This window comes from Pinus tabuliformis, chromosome J, assembly GCF_031772625.1.
Source record: "Pinus tabuliformis cultivar Carrire ecotype Pingquan chromosome J, CPIR1, whole genome shotgun sequence".
Classification (NCBI taxonomy): domain Eukaryota; kingdom Viridiplantae; phylum Streptophyta; class Pinopsida; order Pinales; family Pinaceae; genus Pinus; species Pinus tabuliformis.
In genome coordinates, this window is record NC_142295.1 from 307108028 (window position 1) to 307125003 (window position 16976).

The 16976-nt window shown below is 33.9% G+C and overlaps 1 protein-coding gene across 1 annotated transcript; it reads left to right on the plus strand.

Annotated features, from left to right (window-relative positions):
* Positions 1-1977: 1977 nt before the first annotated feature.
* LOC149226964 (putative inositol transporter 2) lies at positions 1978-8576 on the plus strand. Its single transcript, XM_089377647.1, has 8 exons — positions 1978-2132; positions 2233-2365; positions 3189-3259; positions 3351-3686; positions 4277-4384; positions 4473-4667; positions 5948-6346; positions 7553-8576. The coding sequence occupies exons 2-8, from the start codon at positions 2233-2235 to the stop codon at positions 8081-8083; spliced, it is 1773 nt and encodes a 590-aa protein (XP_089233773.1). The 5' UTR covers positions 1978-2132; the 3' UTR covers positions 8084-8576.
* Positions 8577-16976: the final 8400 nt, after the last annotated feature.

Genomic DNA, 16976 nt, shown 5'->3' on the forward strand with positions numbered 1-16976 from the left:
GTGTCAAATTTCTTAACCTTTTTCAAAATTAACCAAATTTTAAATAAAATTGATGAAAAAATTATACTAGTTAAACTAAATTCTTTTAAATTTTTAACTAAAATTTAGATAAAATTAGCTGACAAAATATACTTATTTATGAGAGATTCTTCAACGTAAATCACATAGAATATCATTTGTCGACCCGTTTCGAACCAACTAGTGTGGTTCATCGTCAGGACAAGTTGAAGAAACAGATCCAGCTTAGCATGTTAAGTCTCCAACGGCTAATTCGACCAACGGCTAATTCGACCAACGACCAATTTTGACCTTGGGACCAGGGTCAAATTATTAATATTAGTATTACTATTATTTATTTATTTATTATTATTATTATTATTATTATTTAATTATTATTCAAAAATAAAATAATTTGAATTGGGGTTAATGGTTAGTTAAAAAACTAATTCATTTATTTATTTAATAATTAAAAATTATAAAGATTATAATAATAGGTTGTTAATAAAAGTTAGTTAGAATTAATAAAAATATAGGAACGAGGTAACTTAAAAATATATATATAATTGGAATGAGGTAATAAAAATAAAAATAAAAATACATAAATAAATATTAATGTATGTAAATTAAAGAAACTGGTTATAAAATGTACTAAAATAAATAAATAAAAAATAAATAAAATAAAAATAAATTAGTTAATTAATTAGAACGTAACAAATAACCATAAAAAAAATTAAAATAATAAAAATATATAAAAAAATAAAAATAAATAAATAAAGAATAATAAAATAAAAATAAATAAATAGATAAATAAATAAATAAATAAAATAAAAATAAAAATAAATAAATCAATCAATAATAATAATAATAATAAGTAACAAGAAAAGATTATCAAAGTTAAATAAGTTAATTAATAAAAATCATAATCCTTCAATTAGGAAGAGAGGGCTTCACTAAATTTTCGGTGATGGAATTGCGAAACCCTAGCCTGGTTCTCCTATGCCTGAGGTCCGCTGCATGCTCACTAATCCTTTGACTAATGGAGCGACCAGTGTCACCAATATAGGGTGCCCCATAGGAACAAGGAATAATATAAACCCCTTTCATGTCTTTAGGGTTGATAGGATCCTTCACAGATCTGAGGGATTTACGGATGGTGTTGAGGGGTCTAAAGGTCGAGGGGACATTATGCCTATTAAGAATCCTAGCAATCTTATCTGTGGCCCCCTGTACATAAGGAAGATGGACACCTGGGACCCGCTCTTTGGGTTCTCTGATAGCCAATGCCATAAAGTTTTTAGCTAAATTTCAAACAACAAGATTAAAAAATATTAACAAAGAAAAAGATTAAAAATAATTTTGCTAAAAATTCAAACAACATGATTAAAAAATAAATAATTTTGCTAAAAATTCAAACAACATGATTAAAAAATATTAACGAGGAAAAAAATTAAAAATAGTTTTGCTAAAAATTTCAAACAACAAGATTAAAAAATATTAACCAAAAAAAGATTAAAATAGTTTTGCTAAAAATTTCAAACAACCATATTAAAAAATATTAACTAGGAAAAAGATTAATAATAGTTTTGTTAAAAATATCGTGACCAAACACAATATTTGGACAAGACATGCAACTAAAATGCGTAATTTTTTTGAGATTACTAATAGAAATTTGCCCCTTAAATTCCCCATGCCCATGTCATGGGGACGTTAAGGATGTACGAGAACGGGGGAGTCGGAGAAGTCCAGGTTAGACTCAAACTCTCTCTGAGGTTTATCCATATTCTAGGCTTAACTAAATTCAAGTGATTCTCTGCCTCCTACGGTAGAGCGACACGTAGCAGATTCAGCAACGAACTACAAGACGGCATGTATGGATTCCAGCATGCCATGACTTAGGGTTAATAACTCCCCGTCCCACGATTTACTCGGGGGGTGAAAGAATAGTTACGGCGGGCAGGCCACCGGACTTTTGCTTTTATAAAAGGAGGGGCCGCAGACTCCAAAGGGGGAGAATAGTTTGAGAGGCAAAGGTGGGAAGTGCAGACGAAAAAAAGAAGTTGCTTCCTAATACTGTTGAACTATTGCTGTTACTGTTCCTGTTGCTGCTGTTGCTGTTGCCAGGGAATGCTAAGGCAATTTTAGCATGCCTTGAGTCTCTGTGCTTGTTGTTGCTGGTTTTTTTTCTTTGATTGAATTTCTGAAACGCCATTGCTGTTTTCTTTGGTGAAGCAGATGGAGGGTGGTCCGACAAAGCCCGATAAAGAGGAATTCACAAACTGTCTGTCACTGATCAGACAAAACCCGTTCGTTTTGAGGCTTGCATTGTCAGCCGGCCTGGGAGGCTTGCTCTTTGGCTATGACACAGGTGAATAAGGAGTGTTTTTCAAAAGATGGTCAAATTTTTTGGTTAAAAAAGATTGAATTGAAACTTATGCGATTAGAATTGATTTGAAATTCATCTTTCAGATTCATCACATAGAAATTTATCACAAATTTTTCACTTGAAATTCATCTTTCAGATTCATCACATAGAAATTTATCACAAATTTTTCACTTGAACCACACAGCATGGCCCATCCCATCAAGTATTTCTTTTGAAAAAAAAAAGTGAAGATGTAATAAGTGTGGTGCATGTTAATAAGTGTGTTTTTTTAAGATAAATCACACTTATGAGATGCACCACACTAAAATTCTAAAGTTTTTTATGTGATAGATCTGGAAAACAATTCTTAAAAAAATTTGATTGTGGAAACTCAACAATGTAAAGAAATTTGCAAAAGCTTGGCATGAAAAGGATTTTGTTTCTTTGGAAATTTGCAAAAGCTTGGCATGAAAAGGATTTTGTTTCTTTGAAGGATTACTAGCCATGGGTTTTTGAGAGGGAAGGAAAGTTAAAGAAAATTGCAGAGGATTTGCATAAAGAGGATTTTTTCTTTGAAGAACCACTAACCATGTTTTTTCTGAGAGGGAATGAAATTTTTTACGCTCTTGATGCTTTCTAGATCTGAAGATAAAATTAATGTTTGGTCGTTTTGGTTGAGATCTTTAACCAGAATAATTTTTTTAAATTTGCATGGAGAGGAATTTGATTCATGCTGGGCAGTTTTAAATTTGCATGGAGAGGAATTTGATTCATGCAGGGCAGTTTTTTTTGGGGAGATGTCTAATAATGGTGGCTGATTTTGCAGGAGTCATTTCCGGAGCTCTCTTGTACATTCGAGATGATTTTAAACAAGTGGATCACAGTACCACGCTACAGGTAATGAGAATTTAATGAATCTGAATGGTTTTTTTTGTTTTTTGTTTTTAGTTGGATGTTTGGGTTGATTGGTTGGGTTTGTTGGTTGCAGGAAATTATAGTTAGCATGGCCGTTGCTGGCGCGATAGTCGGGGCGGCTTTTGGGGGTTGGGTTAACGATAGGTTCGGGCGACGATTCGCGCTGTTGCTGGCGGATGCTCTGTTTTTCCTCGGAGCTATTCTCATGGCTGCCGCGCCGAACCCGAGCGTGTTGGTATCTGGGCGAGTGTTTGTGGGATTGGGCGTGGGGATGGCCTCCATGACTGCTCCGCTGTATATCTCAGAGTCATCGCCTGCCAGAGTGAGAGGAGCGTTAGTTAGTACTAATGGGTTCCTGATCACTGGCGGTCAGTTCTTATCTTATCTGATTAATCTCGGTTTCACCAAGGTATGCAGTCATAAAACCAGAAAAATCTTTTCATTAACAACCAGAAAATCTTTTCCTTAACAACCAGTCATAAAAACAGATTGCAGAGGAAATACCCTTTTAATTAAGGCTATGTGCCAGTCTTTAAGCTGGTCATTAGGCTAGTTGTTTTCTAGTTGTTTTTTATCACTCGTAGTGAGGTTGAGGTTTGATCTTGAGTTTTGTTTTCTAGTTGTTTTTTATCACTGAGGTTGAGGTTGAGGTTTGATCTTGAGTTTTGTTTTCTAGTTATTTTTTATCACTCCTCGTGAGGTTTGATCTTGAATTTTGTTCAGATTTTAGTTATTTAAAAAACCAAAACAAAGTAATAATTGTGTATATAAAATAAAAGTTTACAGAATCTTGTTCCGACTTTATCAATTTATTAAAAATTAAAATACAATGATGGTGTATATTATGATGGTGTATATACATAATATTGAAGATGGTGTATGTATATATAAGAAAAACTTTATATTTTGAGTGAACACTTCACACTTAGAAACCATTCTAAAATTCTTTAGCAAAATTATATCAATTTGATCGTTTGAAAATTTTTGATTGATCAACAGGCACCGGGAACCTGGCGCTGGATGCTGGGCGTTGCAGGGATGCCAGCACTTTTGCAATTCATTCTGATGCTCACCCTGCCGGAATCTCCTCGTTGGTTGTACAGAAAGGTAGTTAGTCAACCGTGTCTTGAAATTCCGGTAGTTTGATTGATTGACCTGGATTTCCTCGTATTTGATCGGCTGAAATGATTTGCAGAAAGGAGAAGCCGAGGCTGTGGCAGTTCTGAAACGGATATACTCGCCCGATGAGGTTGAAGAAGAGATCCAATCCCTCAAGGAAACTTTGGAGCTGGAAAAACAGCAGCTGGGATCCTCGGGCAACGTTCGGTATTCGGAGCTTTGGTCTACCAAAGAAATACGATATGCGCTGTTCGTGGGTGTGGGCCTTCAGGTAAAAATAAAATTGAAATAAGGCAACATTGTTAAGAAATAGTAAGTAACTAACAGTGCTGAACTTATCCCAATTGTAGATTTTGGGAAGAATATCACAGAATAGAATCTCACGTACAGGTCAAACAATTGACCTGAATGTTGTCTGATTTTGCCAGATTTTGGGATATGTCAATTGAGTGTTGTCTGATTTTGCTAGATTTTGGGATATTTCCAAAATTTATAATCAGAATAAGAATGTTTTTTTCTGGAAAAATTAGTTGTTTAAAATTTAAAATTCAAGTAATTAGAAGAAAATTTACAATTTTATGGATAGTAGCGAGGTCAAACAATTGATACTTTTATTTTTTGTGATTGTTTATTTCATTTTGGGATATTTCCAGGATCTGCAATCAGAATCTACAATCTTATGGACAGTAACGACGTAAAACAATTGACACCTTTATTTTGTCTGATTGTTTATCTCATTTTGGGATATTTCCAGAATCTGCAATCAATCAAGATAAGATAAAGATGTCTTTAAACAATTGACACCTTTATTTTGTCTGATTGTTTATCTCATTTTGGGATATTTCCAGAATCTGCAATCAATCAAGATAAGATAAAGATGTCTTTTTTGTTGTAAAAAATAGTTATTTAATGTTACATTATAATTTAAAATTTAAAGTTCAATTTGTGTGAAGGAAAAAAATTTGTGGGGAAAAGATAAATTCATTTAGTTTTATAAACAAATATATAATATTTCATGCAATACACAACATAAGTAAAGATAAAATAATTTTCAAAAAAGTAAGATATTTTTCAGGGATTTAAAGATATTCACATATTTTCAATAATTAGACTCAAAAACCATTATAACAATATACTAGATATTAATTTAATTTATTAATTATAGAAATTGAATTTAAATATGAAAGATAAAATAAATTTCATTAATAACTTAAAATAATTTTAATTAACACAGAAAAGAACTAATAATTACTGGATTTGAGAATTGAATCTAAGTGGAAAGAAGAAAGTAATTCTTTTTAACTACCCAAAATAAAAACAATTTCTGGATTTGAGAATTAGATCTAAATGCGAAAAACAAAATAATTCTTCTTAACCACCTAAAATAAACCCAATTAATCTAAACCCAATTAATCTGACAACAAAGCACATAATTATACACCAGTATCTACCAACAACTATAGTATTGGGGTTGCAGCAAGATAAGTATAAACCAGTGGAAAAATATGGTAAGCTCTGCTCATGATTTGGGGCTATTGTGATCCTCTGCAGGTATTTCAACAATTTGTGGGAATCAACACCGTTATGTATTACAGTCCGACCATTGTGCAATTGGCTGGATTCGCTTCCAACCAGACCGCTCTCCTGCTTTCGCTCATCACATCGGGCCTCAACGCTTCCGGTTCCATTGCGAGCATTTATCTGATCGACAAAGCGGGAAGGAAAAAACTCGTGATATTCAGTCTGTGCGGATGTATTTTAGCTCTGGGAATGTTGGCCGGTGTTTTCTATCAGACCGCGCACCACTCGCCTCTGGTGAGCAGTGTCGCAACCCAGCATTACGCCAACTATACTTGCCCAGCTTATGCAAAAGCCCCAGGGATCTGGGACTGTACGAGATGCCTGAAGGCCAATCCGGACTGTGGCTTCTGTGCTGCCTCAGGAAATCAGGTATTTTCAAATTCTCTCTTTATTTGTTCTGCTTTTTTATTGGGTGGTTTGTAGGTTGAAATTGCAGATTCAGAAATATTTGGGAAATTTGATAAAACAAGTGAATTCAAATAGTTGTCATTTCCCTCTGTGTAAATTATTTTCAAAATATTCTAAAATCTGCAATATAAAAACAAAGGATTTGGTAATTTGTCTGAGATTTAGTAATTGGTTTCTTAAACAATATAATGACATATCAATAGTAGCATATTACTGGTATAATTTATTTCAATTGCAGTGAAAATATCTTAAAATAATAGTGTGACATATCAATAATGACATATTATTGGTTGAACTTATTCCAATTGCAAGTTCAGAAAATATCTTGAAATTCAATGACAGCAGCTAAACAGACGTTTTTTCTCAAATATTCCTGAAATCTACCAATCAAAATAAAAATCAGTCATATCACTATATTCAATTTATAGTACCATCGTTATCTTATTTCCTGGCTGGTATTACTGACATGTCTGCAATCTCGGCGGGGTTTGGTTGTGATGCCTTATTAAGTATTGTAGAAGCTGTCTATCATGTGACATTACAAGTTATTTTACTACGGTAAGATGTCTAAATGTTGGATGTTGGGTTTTGTTATCCCTGTGATCCTTCTAGGTAGTAGTCCTATCACTGCAAGTTGACTGTGATGTGGGTGTCAGGTCTTACACTATTATAAGACTTTTATATGTGATGCTGTAAGCTATTTTGTTATTTTGTTACATGAACATGTGTGGGTATTGGGTTCAGTGAAATTTAATATTCTGGACTGTTAAATCTCCATGTTTTTATCTTTATCTTTCCATTGACATGTGGAAATGTTGGGGATTCTGGAATTTTAATCTATATTAATATTTTTCCCTGTATCTGTTTTTTGAAAAAAGAATATATAGGTTTTTTTAGTCTGGGTTTATTGGGTTTATTTGTTATATATTTGGGGTTTTTTTTAAGTATATTTTTGTTTAATTTACTCAGAATTTTTGTAATTATTTGTTGGAGTTACAAATTTGAATGATAAATTATGTAACTTGAAAATTTTCCAGAGTACTGAATCCATATATATAATCAAAAACTCATTTTAAATAACAAAAATCAAAATTTGATTTAAATGCCTCTGTCAAACCATCAATTTCCATGTGCTGATATAATCTGTGTTTCGTGTTTCTTTTGCAGCTTCTGCCTGGAGCATGCTTGATTGCAAACTCCACCACCAAAGATATTTGCAGCAAAATCGGCAATCGTCCATGGTTCACTCGAGGATGCCCAAGTAAAATGGGGTTCCTGGCCATTATTGGACTGGCTCTCTACATCGCATTCTTCTCCCCTGGAATGGGCACAGTCCCATGGGTGGTCAATTCTGAGATATACCCTCTCAAGTTCAGGGGCCTGTGTGGAGGAATTGCTGCAACTGCATGTTGGATCTCCAACTTGATTGTGGCACAGACATTTCTCACTCTGACAGTGGCCATTGGAACCTCTGATACATTTTTACTGTTCGGCTGCATAGCGGTGGCTGGCCTCTTTTTCACCCTGGTCTTCATGCCTGAAACCAAGGGCCTGTCCTTCGAGCAAGTGGAGGTGATGTTACAGGAGAGGGTGAGACTGTTCAGCTTCAAGTTCTGGAAAAAGGACCATTCCAGGGATAAATCCTTGGACATGGTGGAGGCCACAAAGGCCACAAAGGTCAAGGGATCAAATAATTGAAATATTTATACAGGGTCTCTCTATATATTGTTATGTGATTGTTCTAAAGGTCGTTTGGCATTTTGTATACTACGAGATGAAGTGTCGGGATATCAGAGTTTGGTACGAGCAATCTTTGCATTGTCTGGCATGTCAGTGTCGCCATGAAGAACCTCTGAATCTGACCTGAATCCCGTTTTTCTATCTCATAATAGAAGTATTAAGTTGGTTTGTGTGAATTAAAATTGTTTTCTCGTGTCCTGAGTCTTTAATGTGATGGTTGGTTTTGCAAGTGGTCAAGAAAAACACGAATGTGCCAGTCATTCCAACACAGAAGTCACCGCAATTACATCTTTGTATGCACGAGATACCTACTTTAGCGGTCCAGGCCACTGATTACTGCAACTCCCCCACTTGAGATTTTTATCAAGTTGTGATTGTAGAACTTGAATATCTAAAATTATCCAGAAATAAAAGATCATCAGCTGGTGATTTCTTAGGTGTTTTTTTCTAACTGTGTGGCTCATTGGTCCACCCATAATTATTCAGTGGCTAGCAAAGCTGAATATATGGTAGTTGGCATGCAAATTATAATTTAATATTTTTTTTTTGGGGTTTAAGACAGTTTTTTTCTGTGTATATGATAAAAAATTTAACTATTTTTCTCATTGTTTACAATTTTTATCAATTATTTTTCTTTTTAAGCTTTGTAGCTATATGTAATGATTGTTGAATATGAATCAACTATATGAGTTTTTTTAAGGTTCTCTCCATCCTAAAATTTTAAGAATCACCTAAAATTTATATGTATAATAAATGGGAAAATACCCATGATACATAGGAAAAATGGGAGGCAATTTTATCAATAATATAATATGTATATATATTTTTTTGGCGAATATCTCACCAGATTATATTATCTTGTAAAGTCATGGCGAATCTTTCACTAAATTATAAAATCTTGTAAGATCTTGACAAATCTTTCACTAAATAATAAAACATTGTAAAGTTTTGGAGAATGTTTTGTTAAAGTATGAAACCATATATGATAATAGAAAAACATATTTATTAAACTGTAATATACTAACATACATGTTTTGGAAAAAAAAACATAATTTTCTCTTCCTACAAATAATGTTGCAAGTTTCAGTGGCCGTGTTTGTCAAGGTTCTTATTGTACACTCTTTCATATCCTTCTATTAGTTTTGTTCTCACTGTACACTCTTTCATATCCTTCTATTAGTTTTGATAATATTCCACAACAAAGTTCTTGTATGAGTTGATCTTGACCACCATTTCTGTCAAGGTAGGAGAAATTAATTTTTTCTCTACCACTTTTGTTAAGCTATGAGAGATTAATGTTTGTACAAATTTTGTTTTACTTTTCTCCCAAATTTTGTTTCCTTGAGTGTTTTCATCACTACCTTGTTGATTCCATATCAAACCAATTTCTCAAATGCCAGCCTAACTGTGACAAAGGACTTTCTTGCTTCTACAAATTTGCAACCTCATTGTAAGGAGAAGTTGGGGCAATTTATAAACACATTCATTCGCTCTCCGGGTTAAGCCATCGACCTTCAGATAGTTCATCCTTCCATATGATATTTGGTCATTACACTCCGTTCTTCAAGAAATATATAAGTTATGAAAGTCATTCTACCATGTCATGAAGTGTTGAAGCGAGGGAATCACATACCCATGAACCTTACCTGTGGTCTTACGATGTAATCTTTTGTTTTGAGTCATTGTGTTAAAAGTCCCTCCCCTTCAAGCAGGCTTTATGCAAGTAGGAAAATGAAACATGCCCACCTTACTTACTGACCTTCCTTTCTCTTACTTGAATAGTTGTATCTTACCCAACCAACAAATGGTTCCTACCTTGAATGATGGAGTTTAATAGACCAACAATAAAGGATTTATGTAACTTTGGTCCCCACCACCTAAACACCTTATGGCCCAGCACAATGAAGGCATGTTAAGGATTTCTTCATTAGTCTTCGTAAAGATCATTTCAATTCATATTCATCATGGCTTCTGCCAACCACTCATGTAGGGTCACTTGGCTTGGCAATGCAAATTGCTCATGTTGAAAAATGTGCAACAAGAAATGTTAAATTTAGAATGTGCTATAAATAGAAGTCCTAAAAATAGCATGTCTAAAAATAGCAGTTTGGCTAGTGAGGTCATTGGCCACCTTGGGTGAGAGGTGAAACTGCTAAAAATAGAAAGTTCTAAAAATAGCATTTTTGGGTCCCTTCCTATTTATAGCAGTCCCTAGTCTATCTATAGGAAGTAAAATTAATTTTGGTCTTAACAGCAATTGGAAATATTAATTAATTAATTCAGTTGAGTTAATTAGTTAAGGAAACTCAAATTTGAAGTCTTTGTGAGCATGCACATGAGTTGTCCCATTGATTGAGGGAATAAGTATGAGTTCTATAATGAGAGAATCAATTGACTTAGTTCTAACTAGTCAAGTCCAGTTAGATTATTTTAACAAGTTGTTAAAATAATAAAATATAGTTTGTTAATGCTTGCATGCATGTGACAACTATTATTTTAGATAACTGAGGATTCACTCATGGATAACTGTTGCATGTTAGTTCTGTCAGAGACCCAGTTGATATCAGATGTGGGACAGTGTACTATCAGATGCTTGGATCTTTCTTTGGAATATTCCTTGCATGCAAGTGGAACTAGTGTCCTCAAGGATTGCATAGTTGGACCTATGGTTGACAGTAGGTATGATCAGGACAATTACATGTGCTTTTGTAATTGAATTCCAATCAAAACTGCGCAAGGAAATAGGGGATTGGACCAGAGGAGCAGCCTTTATATACAGGACTAGATTGGTTCATGATACAGAGCATCAGAGTACAGAGAGAGAAGGATAGCTTTTGAGTTGGTTCTTTTTGTATGTTGTTGAGGATTTCCACTTGATTGATAATATAGAGTTGGGGTTTTATGCTGGTGCTTTCCCCAATGATATATTCTATGTTATGTGATTGATTCCTTCTTATCAGTTATATGTGTTCATGCTTGATGTTGCTCATGTTTGATTAAGCTTCCACAAAGTTTATGGTAGATGTAGATCTAGTATTATGCTCTAGTACATTGCATATATCAGTTTGATCTGCAGGTGAAATTTCTACATGATATCAGTGAGCTAGCTGATTTGTAGAGAAAATTCTACAGCTCATTAATGCTTCCCATCACTCGACCACCTTCAATCATATTCATGTCAACAATTTAATTTTGATTAGCATTTGTAAAATTTATATGTGGTTTTTGTCATAAAAAACTACTATATTTTCTTGAATTGCTCCATCATATTCTTAAGTAGCATTGCCATGTTCATCATCATCACCTAATAGATGATAACATCCTTGAGGTAGACTCAACATGTTTATAACAACTTTTGCATCTTTATCACCAGGTATTTCAAAAACTTGGCTACAAGCCTCATCATTGGTAAGAGCATCATAATTGACTAGCCAAATTCCATTGCACCTATATTTCACATTAATATTAGAGGGTGTCAAGGTCCTTTCAATAGATATGCTAGCAATTTCAATTGTTTCAAACCTTTTTACCTCTCTCCATGGGTTCTTTGCCATCCAATTTATTCTCTCAAACCTTAAATAATTCTTAAAAGGCCCAAACACACTTCTAGGGGTTGCAACTTATGAGTAATGTCTAAGTAGTGCCAACACTATGTATGCCTATCGTGTTTGCCTCTGTGGTTTGTAAAACTATGTTGTTGTGATGGCCATAAAAAATTAACAAGTATATGTTTGTAAGATAGACGCCTCCAGGTAAAAAGTGACAAAATGGTATAGCCAAATCATAAACAATTATTTAGTCATCCATGCATTAGGATGTGCAACCACGAATATTCCTTGCTCACAATTCTTGACATGGTTCTTCATATTTTTATTTCCCTAAAACAAATATAGCCTAGACATTGATAAACCAATTGTAATTGCACAACAAAATATAGTTATCCATGTTGTTGTTAGGAAACACTTTGGCACATTTTCACTCATTCTCTTGGCATTTATCCACATGCCACAATTCCTTCCAACTTGGAAAGGAAACTCGTCACAATTGCATATATATTTTGTAAACTGTATGAATGATCTTTGTATGCCTTGGATAGAGTGTAATAGAACTTGGTCAGAATTGTAGGGTGTAAATCCATAGCTTTGTCTCTATTTAGGATTTCAATTGTTCATAATACTAGCTTTTGATATATTTTCTTAACTCCTGCACACCTTGATTTCCCCAAAATCCATATTTGGATGGACTCAAAGTGGAGCAACGTTAGCCTTAAGTTGTATCAACTCTAGGTCATGGCCAATTTCAAGTATCTCCTTACACCAATCAACTATTTCCTCCTTTTGTTCAATTAACACTATAATAACCCCTTTCTTCTTCTTCCTTGCATGAGGTATTTAGCCAATAATGTATTGATGCTGGTGAGTTCCATATTTTCTCACTGCAACTCTTATTAAGCATCCATTGAAGTCAACATCATCAATTTCCTTCAGCATATCCTCTTTAGTTCAGCCTCTGTTAACACTAATATTCTTGGTTAAACTTGCACCTTGCACTATAATTCATGCAGAAGCACCACCTTCAACATCTACATCATATGCTCTTCAACTTTTATATCATTATGCTCTTCAAAACCTACCGGATTTAACTCCTCATTTGAGGAAGAGTTTTGTAGATGATCAACCCTTGTCACTTGCATTCTTACCCTCACAAGAGCAACACTATTTCCTCGTGCATGACATAAAAACATTAAACAAACAAATATTGTAGAATAATAGAGGATAATCATTAACAAGGAAACGAAAAAATTTAAGGTAAACATAGGTGACAAGAAACAAAACTTTAAAAGGAGAGAGTTTATGAAATAGTGTTGATCCCTAACTAAAGATTCATGGTGAGAGAAATGTTTGCAATGACCTATAGAGTAGTATTGTAAACTGAGTTGAAGAAATGGTGCTTCCATTAATGATGGTTTAGATTTATAATGCTCCATTGGAAATCTTGATTGATGAGTCCCAAGAATAAAGATACATTGTATGAAATTCTGACAGTGATCTAGAGAACAGTATTGTAAACTGAGTTGCCACAATGGTGCTTCCATGAATTATAGATTAAATGTATAACATTCCATTGGAAAGTTGAGTGGTGAATGGTCATCGACATGGATTGCATATGCATAATGATGATATTTGTGTCTAGGATTGATTTGATTATGATCTAGGGCCTCTTAGTTTCTCCTAGTCAATGCTGGTGCTTCTAAAATGTTTAATGGCCTTGGAAGATTGATTTGATTAATGGTCATTGTGAACATAGTTTAATAAGTTACTCATTTGCGTTATAGATTGCAAACTTAGGGGTGGGTCATGGAAAACATTGAATGATAAGCATTACCTATTCATGTCTAATCAAATGCACACGGGGAAAGAAGAATTGGGCTCTATATGGGCTTGAGGTTATACATATTGTAACATCATTTACTGTAGACATTCTCTAGCAATCAACCTCTCTGTCAGATGTGATAGGTAATCTATACATCAAAACTGAACCTTGTTGGACTAAACATTTGATGGTTCTTAATGTCTAAGGATTTGAAGTGTCTTTACGTTAAAGAATTTAAAGATGTGTTTGGACATGATGTTTTGTATGGTAGTGAAATAAGAGTCACTTTCTAGACAATTGTATGCCTAGTGAGTTTATGGACTATTTTTAAACTTGTGAGCATTCTTCATTATTTTAATACCACTTTTATAATGTGTTATCGGTGTGCTGTTTTCTGATTTGTTATAGATTCAGAGATCAAGTTCTATCTCCACTATTGGTCCCCATTCCACTACTGGCTTCCCTCTCCTAGTTTATCACAAACTCATGAGGCATTGATTCCAATTAAATACAACCAATGAGAACTTGACAATAATATCAATGGAGTTGCAACAATAAAAAAACATAATCAGGTCACTGTATCAGAACAATACATTAAGCATGCAATAATGCTTGCGAGAACAATCTTCACTACAACAGGAATGACTGGGGATCATGACATCAAATATAAAAAGATTCAAAGCATTGATCAGCAAGAGGTGCTGCTTAAGAATAATGTATTACCCCACAAACAACACCTCATGTTTAATTTCAAATGTATTATTACACCACAAACAACACCTCATGTTTAATTTCAAATGTATTACAACGAACAATAGAGGAACTGCCAACATAAAATCCCAAGAATCAAATACATGCATAACCCAGTAGGGACTTCTGTGTTTTGGCAGCGGAGTAATGAAAAATAATCCAGACTGAAAAAAAATGTTATCTTTTGATGAATGACATATCACAACAGCTGTGTAGGAATTAAAACAAATCATGCACAATCACCACATTATCAGACATAAATTCCCATTGAAAAATCAGAGTAGCTGATCAAAAGCAAAAAACTCTCAATTTTGTAGTTTACACCAAAAAAAACAAGCTTAAGAATTTGAGATGATGACTAGACACAGGAAAATCATGGATGTTACGCAGTAACTGAGTTGCCTAAATAATGTTACCTTATTTAACCAATAATACTCAAAACACAAAAGTACATTCTACCATTTCTGAAAGAGTCGAGTTGGAATGTACATGCAGATGAAGGTTTCTCATTAAAACACCATTACTATTTGATAAACCACCATGGTTGTAGACGACTTTCAATCCTGATCTTCGACACCTGACCTAATGAAAACCTGAGCTAATTAAATCATATTACTTTATGCCATCCATGACACAACAACACAAGTTTTATATTCTGCCATTTTCGAGAGAGCTTGACTAGGATGTATATGCAGACGAAAATTTTTCAGTGAGAAAGAAATTATTATTAATTCAAAACATGCCAAGTTTTTACTTGTAACCTGACACTCAATCATGATGTTCAGAACCTAAGTTAATGGAAACATCCCAATACACCATGCCCACCATTCACAAAATCTTTTACATCCTGCTAATTCAAGGAGAGATTAGTTGGAATATATTTATATGAAAATGAAAGTTCACCAAGGTATAGAAGCAATTACTCATATGTCTCACAATCCCAGTTTAGCAAACTGCCATTATTCTTTTTAGCACTTCCAACTGAAAACAATCTCTAGCAATGTGAGACTGCACTCACTATAATTTGTGCTACTTTGAACATCAGTTGGTTGAAAGGCCTTGCATTTGGTGGTCACACAAAAATTTGAGCATTCAAGAGTCAAATATCATGAAGAAAAACTTAACCCATGTTCATCATTTAGATACTATGATTCCATTGAATAATACCCTCTCTTGTTAAGACAATTAAGATTAGAAGACTATTAAATCAAAAGCTAAAAAATGTTGTCAACACGGTCTTACCTAGTGAGTGAAAGAGGGGTGTTGTTATCATGCCCATTGGGGTTCAACTCCCCCAAGTGACATGTTCACCTCTCGTGGACTGGAATACCTCCACAAGGGACTTCTTATTGTGTATGGGACTAGTTACAAGTCATATGAAATTTTGGCAAAATAGATACCACCTAGTTATGGTATATTTTACATTCCTCAAGCACATCACATCACGTCTCACAGCCTTAATCCAACAATCCTTGCACTTTTTTCTTCACCCCATAAAACTCCATAACAAATTATATATACACTTGTTTGGAATAAGTGAATCCAATAGTAATTGGATCAAATACTCCACTTATTTTTTGTGTTTTTGGCTCTCAAATTTGTCTCTATATACTTTGCATTCCTCTGTCCTATAGACTAAATGAGAGCTTGATTCTATAGACTCAATAAACTCAGGATGTAGCTTCCTAATAGTGTAAGTCCCAATCGATCTAATATACTGACTAATACTAATATAATTCAAAACAATAAGAGTAGTCAACCAGTCAAATGAAACACAAAAAGGGTGTGTAAAGTGGTAAATTCAGTAATCAAACCCTGTGTAAATACCTACTCAAGCTACATCAATTCTATCTATAAACCATGGATAGGGTGGTAAATTCATTCTATAAAGGGTGTGTACAATAAATGTAACAATATCACTTTCTTTCTATTTATTCCTACCTAAGTCTTTATGCCTACTATTCCTATTTCTTAGTCCTAACCAATAGAAGAGAGTCTAAATAACTACTCAAGAAAATGAAGGATTGAAAGGGTGTACCATACAAATTATGTAGACTTTTTTTGCGAATAAATAAAATAGAAAACTCAACATCCATCACACCAAAACAAAATCTGTATGCTTATATTGGGAAAGCACATAAATTCAAGAAAATACAAATCTCAACATGTTTCATTGCTATAATCTACAAATGGGACCAATTCTTGCCAGCCTATGTGAGATGATGAATGTAACAATAAAATCTTAGAAGCACAATTGATTGCAAATGTGTCATGTATACATGGAATCTGTGCATGTGTATATGTATCTTAGTGAACACAATTTATGAAATTACGTAATTTGCCCAATACTTGGGCCCTTGAGAAGTATGGAATATTGCTTTCCAAGCTATATAAATATCCATCGTCACACAACATAAATAAGTGATATAATAGATTCCATACAATCTATCAATATTTTTCAACCCAAAATTCTTGTGATGAACAAAAAGAGAGTCGTACATAATTTCCAATAAATAAAATGGCAAACTCAACATCCAACACATCGGAATAGAATCTGTTAATGCCAATGCTGGGAAAGCACATAAATTCAGAGAAAATTCAGCTTAAAACAATATTCATCACTATAATATACACATGAAACCAAATCTTACCAACCTGGTTATCGTCATTGAAGCCCAACCTAAAAGTTAATAAAGGACACTTCTGATCTTGTGAGCACGTCATATAT

Excerpts from the sequence above, each read along its gene's own strand:
- LOC149226964 (XM_089377647.1), top strand. The coding sequence starts at position 2,233 with ATGGAGGGTGGTCCGACAAAGCCCGATAAAGAGGAATTCACAAACTGT. Across the intron at positions 3,687-4,276 it reads TTAATCTCGGTTTCACCAAG|GCACCGGGAACCTGGCGCTG; the intron begins GTATGCAGTCAT and ends ATTGATCAACAG. Across the intron at positions 6,347-7,552 it reads GTGCTGCCTCAGGAAATCAG|CTTCTGCCTGGAGCATGCTT; the intron begins GTATTTTCAAAT and ends TTTCTTTTGCAG.